Source organism: Oncorhynchus clarkii, chromosome 3 (assembly GCF_045791955.1).
Source record: "Oncorhynchus clarkii lewisi isolate Uvic-CL-2024 chromosome 3, UVic_Ocla_1.0, whole genome shotgun sequence".
Taxonomy (NCBI): Eukaryota; Metazoa; Chordata; class Actinopteri; order Salmoniformes; family Salmonidae; genus Oncorhynchus; species Oncorhynchus clarkii.
Genome location: NC_092149.1, coordinates 25,673,622 through 25,683,505, shown reverse-complemented (window position 1 = coordinate 25,683,505; position 9,884 = coordinate 25,673,622). Strand labels below are relative to the sequence as shown.

The 9,884-nt window shown below is 42.6% G+C and overlaps 1 protein-coding gene across 1 annotated transcript; it reads left to right on the top strand.

Annotated features, from left to right (window-relative positions):
- Nucleotides 1-180: 180 nt before the first annotated feature.
- On the top strand, nucleotides 181-9,324 carry LOC139385251 (E3 ubiquitin-protein ligase DCST1-like). Its single transcript, XM_071130411.1, has 16 exons — nucleotides 181-229; nucleotides 316-441; nucleotides 537-611; nucleotides 712-840; nucleotides 955-1,094; nucleotides 1,439-1,610; nucleotides 1,733-1,876; nucleotides 1,976-2,097; nucleotides 2,342-2,499; nucleotides 2,872-2,971; nucleotides 4,023-4,118; nucleotides 4,325-4,451; nucleotides 4,533-4,649; nucleotides 5,034-5,176; nucleotides 8,462-8,581; nucleotides 9,085-9,324. Exons 1-16 carry the CDS (start codon nucleotides 181-183, stop codon nucleotides 9,322-9,324), a joined length of 2,058 nt encoding a protein of 685 aa, XP_070986512.1.
- The last annotated feature ends 560 nt before the right edge of the window (nucleotides 9,325-9,884 follow it).

Genomic DNA, 9,884 nt, shown 5'->3' with positions numbered 1-9,884 from the left:
CATAATATTTGTTTTCTTATTTCTAAGTCTGTCACTAGAGAATCGTTATTGTTGCAGGCCTCCACAGAACTAAGTTGAATTATGAGGTCACCAGGATGGAGTTCTTCCCTCTTCTGGAATTATTCCCTCTTCCAGCATGTTCTAAACGAGTGGATGCAAAATTATTTAATGGCAGTGATAATGGTTCATTTGAGTGAACTCCGAAGACTCAAAAAAGCACCACATTCCAGTTAGTAGATTCCAGACAATGAGTTGGTGTTTGTGCCACTGATGATCAATTTGATACTTATCGTGTTTGTGTGTGTTTTGTCACAGCCTTGGAGAGGATCAGTAGGTGGGTTCTGCCAGATTTTGCCCACCGGTTCCTCTTTAGTCGGTCACAGGAGTTCCCAGTTGCTCGTTTCTTCCTGGGAGCATTATTTGGTGCTCTCAGCGGTGCAGGTAGGGTCGACTGATTCCACAACGCTACAATGTTTCAGTTTATAATTTGAGCAGTTCATTGTATTAAAACGTGTCTTGTGAATTCTCCCCTCCAGGTTTATTTCTGGGTCTCTTCCACAATGTCTCAATGACCAGTGTAAACAGGCTCTTAGCAGGATATGCTTTTGTTGGTGAGTAGATGATGGTACTGCAATTGAACACTGTTTGGAGTCAATCAGTAAAGTAAACAAATTGGAAACATATTAGTCATGCTCTGTGTGTGTTTTTCAGCTGTATGTATTCTGGGTGGGGCGTTTTCCTCCTACTTTCGCTGCTCGGTCCTCCTGATCTTTCCCAGCATGCTCGGCTCTCGTGGCAGGGCGTACCTCATGCTGTTTGTCCTCTACGGCCTGTATAGGGGTAAACTGAAAATAGCTCTGGAAAAAATGTATTGCCTTGATACTTGCCAAATAGATTGCTAGCAGTATGGCTTCGCTGTGGTGTAAACCGGCAATCCTCTGATCATCCTGTCAGGCCCAATCGCTAACATCCACCGTAATGTCCAGGATGTGGCCTTCTCTATGGGGTGCAACATCGAGCTCCAGATCAAACACAGCAAGGTCATGTGGAGGGAGGTGATGGAGCCCTTCATGCAGGTGGTACAGGGTATTGTGGTAAGTTACACATTATCATGGTCAGTGGACCACTATTGGCAGAAGAGCATTAGTGGAAACCAAGACTGTTCTCAGGGCAGGCCTGGTTCTAGCTAAATATATTTGCGATGAGAATTTTCCTAAACCTATTTATCCTAACCTGCTACGTTAATTATCCTAACCTGCTACGAAAAGTCACTTCTGCTAGTCAAAACCGGCAGACCTGCCCTAAGAGCAGTCTGAGTATCCTCTAATGCGACACAGTTCACTATTGTATTAGTTCAGTAGGTTTGTTTCACATTATCAACTGATATTTCAAGGATATGCCCTCAACGTTTCCTTCATTCCTTCCTTTACTGGGTCAGGAGGATAATGGGGAATTCCAGGACGAGGCTAAGAGTGTGAGCAGGAAGTTTCAGAGCATCAGGGATGAGGTCATGGGGCAGTATGGCTATGACTCCATGGAACAGGGCCCTGTTGCTGCTGGCAACAGCACCCAGGATTTGTATGCAGCAAAGACGATGATGCGATGTGACAGTGAGTGTTGGTTTGCATTTAAAAACCTATTCAGCAGATTGAAGTTGGTTGTTATTGGTCGATAAATAGTTGTGAATGTACGTATTAACATTACTCACCTATTTTTCTGCATTGTGCGACAGATGTGGTGGAGCAGGGGATAGAGCGCTGTCGGGAGTGGTTTGAGGTCAAGTGGCAGGACTGCATGGATGCCATCAAAGCCCCAGTCATCAGCCACATCCTGTGTGTGTCCATGAGATTCCACTTCCTCTGTGACATCATGAGAGGTAGGGGTTCAACTTCATTGGTAGCCCAGATGTTTAGTCAAGTGGGGTGATATGCTTTTCTGATTATAATGATGTTTGCTTGGTTGCTTTTCCTGTCAGTCATGAAGCCCTGGTGCAGGGAGGATATCCCAGTGGAAGGGAACTTTGGGCAAACATTCGACAAGCTCAACTTCTCCATTGACGCACTGTCCAGAGAATTCAGCACTAACGTGGTGCTGCAGGTACAGCCCAACTCCTCTGTCTGCTCTCACTAAAACCAAGGCAGTTAAGTAATGAAAGAAATACAAGACTGTAGTTTACACATAATTAGGTCATTTGGAGGTTTTCTCTACTCAAAATACCTGTATTGTGCCCTACTCCTTTGAAGATGCACTTTGCACAATACTTTAATTGGATGTTATTTACGGTTCCTGAGCTTTCACCTTTCCCTCGTGTGTGTGTGTGTGTGTGTGAGAGAGTGTGTAGGAGGAGGAGCAGCAGTCTGTGTTTGGTGTGTCAGCCCTACGGGAGGATTTCACAGAGGGTCTGAGTAAAGCCTTCGAGGAGACCAAGGTCATTCTGGACCAGTTTCTGGGCCTCATCCAGCTCCTCCTCTCCTGCACCTTCATCACCATCTTCACCTCGTGAGCCTACTCAACCACACAGCAACTCAGTTAGATATGATGGAATGACATGTGTATTTATGCTATCTAATGTAGGGGTGTGGTAGATGTTCTGCTTTTTGAGAAGCTGGCTATTTTAGTTCTCCAAAGTGGCAGTGTCTGTTTCTTTTCTTTTGTCAGTGATTGGCCAGAGTCCATACATCCAGTTTCCCAGGTCTGAATCAGTCAAGGTTGAAAGCCAGCCTACTGCAGACCTCGAGGACTAAAGTCATGCACCCCTGCATTGGACTCACTGCAGTACCATGATGATGTTTATTTTTATAAAGTGTTTATACACTTTCTAATGTAATCAACGCATGTGTGCCTCTCTTCGCTCTCTGCCTTCCTGTGAAGAGCGTTTGGCTATGCGAGGCAGTATACACAAGACATTCGCTTTGACAACATCTACATCACCACCTACTTCAGACAGATTGATGCCAGGAGAAAGAGAGCAGTAAGCAAACAAAAGATAACGTATATATTTGGTCAGTGAAGCTAAAATGTTTAATTTGGCTCTATTCTCCAGCATTTTGGATTTGAGATCAAATGTCACCTTTTATTTGAGTATATTTTAATACATATCTGTTTTACTGTTTAGAAATGAATGCACTTTATGCATTTAGCTCCCCCATTTAAAGGTGTCACAGGTCCCATATTCCTAGCGCGCAATGACTACATAAAGCTTCTGACTCTCTACAAACTTGTTGGATGCATTTGCAGTTTGTTTTGTTATGCCCAACAGAAAGTAATGGTAAATAATGTATTCTTTTTGGAGTCACTTTTACGTATAGTTTCTGAACAATTTTACATTAATGTGGATGCTACCATGATTATGGGTAATCATGAATGAATTGTGCGTAAGTTGCTCAAAGATCATGCCCCCCAAAACATGCTAACCCCTTACCATTACTGATAACAGGGAGGCGAGTGTTTGTGTGGGGTGTGCGAAATTTGTATGTCTAACTTTCTCACTCATCATTACTCACGATTCATTCATGAGTATCCGTAATCATGGTGGCATAATGTAGAAGTGTTCAGAAACATTCTTATTTACAATAAAAGTGACTCCAAAATGACAGAATACATTATTTACCATTCATTTCTATTGGGCACTACATAATCTGAAACAACCTAAACAAACCAAATGCATCTAACAAGTTTGCAGTCACAAGCTTGATGTATTCTTTGCAAGGAAAATGGGACCAAATAGTACATTTTTTACAAAATTGAATACACTATAAGTGAATTTTTCCAAATACTTATATCTTCAAATGGGGGGACTAAACACATAAAATGCTTTAATTTCTAAACAGCAAAACGAGTGTATGATAATACCCTCAAATCAATGGTGACATTCTGTACGGTCGCCTCATGTAAAACATTTGATCTCAAATCCAAAATGCTGGAGTATAGAGCCAAATGAATTGTTTTAGCTTCACTGTCCAAATAAATACGTAGGGGAGTGTATAACGTCTGGAAGCTGATATGTACATTTGACATTTCAGGACAAACGTTATCTGTTACCTTTGAAGAAAGCTGAGCGGGGCCTTTTCATCAACCCTCGCAGCCTGTCCATACATTCCAGTGAGCTTAAACTAGTGGTGCGTTGCTTATCTCTCCTGGGTGTATTTCAATCCAATCATTTTCTCCAATGACTTGTTCATTACTATCTTTCCACTCCTTGCTGACTTTAGGGTTGTATAGACAGAAGAACAATCTTGTGATTGATCAAAATACTTGTCCAAGTCTTTTTACAATCACAAAAGGGAGTTCAATCTAATCCCAGATCTGTGTCATTGGGCCACAGATGGCGGGCATGCTGCAGGTAGTCTCTCTGGCTGTGTTTGTCTGTGTGCTACTGGCTGTCGACATGGTCCTCCACCACATCTTTGACATCATCCGCAGACACACTTTCACAAAGTTCTCCCTCACCAGTGAGTCTCACACACACTTTCTCCTGTACCGTGTCATTATCACAGTGTGATTGTGTTAACTCATGCCACTGTGTTCCACAGGCAGCCACCACATAGACATCAACGTGGGAGGACAGTCCATGATGGCCAAGCTCCTGAGGAAGACCATCGGGGCCTTCAACACCTCCTCTAACCTGGATATGCAGTCTAGTAACCAGCGTAGGTGGCCTCTCTGCTGTTATCTCACTGCTCAATGTGCCAAAGACTGATGTGCCAGATGTGTGTGTTGTGGCTAGTTAGTGTTGACCTGTCCCTGTCTTACTGGCTACAACACTAATCTGCTCTGGTCTAGTGGTGTACAGCCTTGTCTTGGCTAGATAGTTTAGACAGTGTTGTCAAGAGGCATAGAACACACATATACTCTAGCATCACATGTCTGTCCATATGCAGGATGACAACTAGGAGTTATCCATGCACAATAAAATGGGCATTCTCATAGTATGTGCTAATAATCAGGATTAAGTGAGACCACAGATTAGTCAAATCGTGGCAACATTTACAAGATCAACAACAATCCCCCTTTCTCTTTTTATTCTCTCTCAGACTGTCTGCCCCAGCCGAGGGCTCTCACCATAGAGGACTACCTGTGGAGTTTCGTGCCCCTCTTGATGATGGCGCTGATGTGCTGCCTGCAGGTGTACAGCAACCGCCTGCGCAGGGTCATCGCTGCCTTCTACTTCCCCAAGGTGAGGCCACACACGCCCACTCTCAACCACACCTACCATCCTCTTGGTTGAACGAAACCTCTGCATACTGTAACTCGGATGTATGACACAATGTATAACATATTCACGGCACGTTAGGCTTGCCTGTATGTAATCTGTAGTATTTGTGTTAATTATAGTTCTCACATTAGCACCTTGTCCCAGTCATACATGTAGATCTTAAATCCTCTAAAGGGGATCTCTGCTCTTAAATCATCTGAAGGTAACCTCTGCTCTTAAATCCTCTAAAGGTATTCTCAGCTCTTAAATCTGATAATTGAACGTTCTCTTGTTAAGAGCCTACACTACAGTGTACGTGCCACAAGGTGCTGATTGATTGCTCTGATTTGATATACCCACTTGGATGGTTTCTCTGAAGTTTCAACTGTCTTTCAATGGGTGGAAAGAAAGGTGTGTGTGTATATATACGTAACCATTTCAAAGATTTTACAGTTCATATAAGGAAATCCATCAATTGAAATAAATAAATTACACCCTAATCTATGGATTTCACATGACTGGGCAAGAGCGCAGATGTGGGTGGGCCTGGGAGGGCATAGCCGGGCATAGCCAATCAGAATGAGTTTTTCTCCACAAAAGGGCTTTACATACAGACAGAAATACTCATCAGCACCTCCTCAGACAATCCTGCAGGTGAAGGAGCTGGATGTGGATGTCCTGGGCTGGCGTGGTTACATGTGGTATGCGGTTGTGAGGCCGGTTGGACGTTCTGCCAAATTCTTTAAAACGACATTGGAGATGGCTAATGGTAGAGAAATAAACATTCAATTTTCTGGCAACAGCTCTGGGGGACATTCCTGCAGTCACCATTTCAAGAGTACACTCCCTCAAAACCTGAGACATCTGAGGCAACTGCACATTTGTAAAGCTGCCTTTTATTGTCCCCAGCACAAGGTGCACATGTGTATTGACCATGCTGTTTAATCAGCTTCTTGATATGCCACACATTTCAGGTGGATGGCTTATCTTGGCAAAGGAGAAATGCTCACTAACAGGAATGTAAACAAATTTGTGCTGAATTTAAGAGAAATTGCCTTTTTATGTGTGTGGAAAATTTCAGGGAACTTTTATTTCAGCTCATGATATATGGGATCAACACTTTACATGTTGCATTTATATTTTTGCTCAGTATGGTAATTAAAAAGAAGAGGGAAATAAACTAGATTTATAAGGTCATAAAATAATGTATGCAATGTATCAAGACAGGTGACGACATCCACTGTGATCAAAACATCAATAGTAGCTACATTTAAACTCTACACAACATGCACATAGACATGTTGGCATTGGGTCCAGCCTATGTAACATTTTAAATAGGCAGGCTAACATTTATTATTCCCCCTTTTTTTTTATCCCTGGTGGAATTGGCACAGGGAAGGTTTGAACTAACAGTGGGGTCCTGTCGGTCGACCTCCAAATAAACAAAGAATACAATGTCCCACAAAGTAGAAGCGCTCCTTATATTGTTAGTTTTTGCAGTCGATCTGGATATCACAAAGGGTGGATTTCCCCGGAGTTCTTATAGATGGTTTACAGATATCTCCCCGGAAATTGGAGCAGCTACTGGGTCGACTGCTGAGTATAAATGGAAATAAAACAAATCATTGTTCAGGAGAAAGCTTGGCCTTAATTTACATCATTCACTATTTGTGTGAAATTCAACATGTAAGCTGAGCTACCTCATTAAGGCCAGTTGTGCACATTGTTTTTTTAAATTTTTATTTCCCTTAATTGTTCCAAATGAAACAATGGGTTTAATGAAATGAACACAAATGAAGTCCAGAAACCTCTAGGCTTATAAGATGCACGTTCTTCATAAACAAGCACATATGCATATAGGAACGTGACTAAAAGAAGAAACCTAGCCTAATCCAGACGTAATATATATAACTGTTCATGCAAACTTGTGCACCATTGCTGGTTGAGGTATATTTAAACAATAAGGCACAAGGGGGTGCGGTATATGGCCAATATACCATATATGTTCTTAGGCAAGACGCATCGCGGAGTGCCTGGACACAACACTTAGCCATGGTATATTGGCAATATATCACAAACCCCAGAGGTGCCTTATTGCTATTATAAACTGGTTACCAACGTAATTGGAGCAGTAAAAATAAATGTTTTGTCATACCCGTGGTATACGGGTTTGTCAGCCAATCAGCATTCAGGGCTCGAGCCACCCAGTTTATAATTCAATAGGCTTTAGCACAATGTGTACACAGAGTGAATGTGGCCCTTTTCCCCCAATCCTGTAAGAAATGCACTGGCTCGTGTGTGTCGAGTAAAGCAGTGCTTACCTGAGAGCAGCTTATTGTAATAGCATTAGACACTACGTATTCTGCTCATACTGAAGCCCTACCTACAGTACTGCACAGAGGGGCGAAAAATGCGTGTATACTGTATGCAGAGAAACAAAGAGTTAGCGGGAGTAAGAGATTAACGGAGGGAAAGTGGGATACAGACATTTTTCATGCTGGCATTTCCACAACAGGGAGAGCATTTCAAAGGCATTTTGAGCACTTAAAATTCTGTCCCGGGTTGAAAATGCATGTTTGAAATCTGGCCCTTGAGGTCCAATACACTTCTGGTTTAGACATGGGACACCAGATGAGGTGAGTGCAATGGTAAGATCAAGTAGGAAGAAAAACCAGAAGTGTTTTGCCATTCCAGATTCTTAATTGAATAGCTGCCTGGGTTTACTTAAGGGTTGAAAATGCCAGTGTGAAAGCACCTATAGAGAAACTACAGCGAGGGGAGAGACTGACATAGTAGATAGAGTGAAGGATTGCCCTCTGTGTTTTTCACTTAGCACTAAATCAGCTGAAGTGTCATTACTGTTATTAGTCCTCCCCTTATGCTCTCTGAAGGGGGTTAGTTTCACAAATCAAGCAAAATTAAGCTGCTGCACGTAAAGCATGTGGGAGAGACGTGCAACATGGTGAAAGTGTGCAGCCCACAGACTAATCCAACTGGCCTCAGGTGTTCATCGCTCCAGAAGCATCCTCATAGTGGACAGTATTGAGTGTTCATACAGCAGTGGTGAAGTCTAGTACCCATGTTCAGGGTGATTCAAATATCTCATTCAGCAGAAAAAAAAGGTATTATCTTTTCATGTCTCAATTTTTCTATATCTTACCTGTCTGTGGCCCTACTGTTCTACACAGTATATTAGCTCATTGTCATTTATCTGACTGCCCCATTTCTCTGTCTGTCCACCCTCTGCTGTGGCTGCCTGTCTGTTAGCGGGAGAAGAGGCGCGCTCTGTTCCTTTATAACCTGCAGATCCAGAGGCGCATCTCATACACCAAAATGCAACGGACACGACTCATGCAGCTAGGAACAAGAGAGAAAACAGTGCGTACTGTGTGTATTTAACTACTCTCTCATTAAACAGAGTTTAAACATCTTTATTTTCCTAAAGGTCTTTGAACCCTTCTATTTCCTGATTTAGTTGATGGGATGGCTCTTGGGTGACCTCTGAGAACTCATGACAGAATGACAGTGCCTTTAATTTGGAAGCCAAATGGGCTCACTCTTTTCCAGGAATGATGTCCAAGACGAATCTAAACAAACACAGACAAACTCTTTGGGATGCAGCCTCCCTCCCACTCTTCTTCCTGGGCCCTTCTCTCTCCATCCGGTCTTACATGCTGTTGTATTATCCTCTTCTGTCTTCACTAATGCTTTTCATTCCATGCCCTGCGACACCCAATAATCTAATTAGGGAAAATATGTTCCTTTCATTGAATTGTACTGTTATTTAACACTGCCCCTTCTACCTCCTGTACTCTCCCCATCCCACTCTCTCTGTTCCTCCCACTGTTCTGCTGTCTCTCTCCCCTTCACATCCACTCTCTCCCTCTCAGGTGTTGTCTGGTGTGTTGTCTAGACTGGAGAGGCTGGGCTGCAGGCTGCGGTGGTGCTGTGTGTGTGGGGAGAGGCAGAGGGGTGACCGGGCTGTGGAGTGCACAGTCCCAGGCTGCCAGGCGGCCTACTGTCCCCAGTGCTGGAGGGACCTGGGCAGGATCTGTTACGCCTGTGTCCCCACTAGTAACTGGGATCCAGTAGAAAGCTGTTCAGACACAGACATGTACTATGTCCAATAGGGTGACCACCTAAATCACATGCAGACACAGTAAAGATATTTAGCATATTAGCCCATTACAGGTTTTGGTCCTCAATCTTCTTCAATAACAATAAAAGCAAACTTGCCGAATGAACAGTTGTTCATCACACACTGTTAAATGTTTATCTTGGTTCATTTCTTTCAAGTATTGTTCTGAAGGAAATTGTTTCATTCCTTGAATCCCTGTCCAAAGTTCTATTTCCTGTAACTAATTAATAGTTAAATCGACTAGACATGTATAACAATAGCATTTGCTTCTCCAGAGGTTTTATTTATTTAGCAATGCTGACAATTGACAACTGGAGATCCAGCTAATTATTTGGGATGTTCAGACAATAGGATGACATATTGTCAGATTAAATAGCCTATGTCTGTGTAAGGTAAACGTTTGCATAATTTAGTCACACTTAATTATCTTAAATGCAGGATTTTCTAATTCGATTTATTTTTATTTTTATTTTAAAATTTGCTATATATAAATGTTGTGTAAGGTTTGTTAAAAGGCCGTCTAGAATGTGACCGCGCAGAAAGATTCAGGCA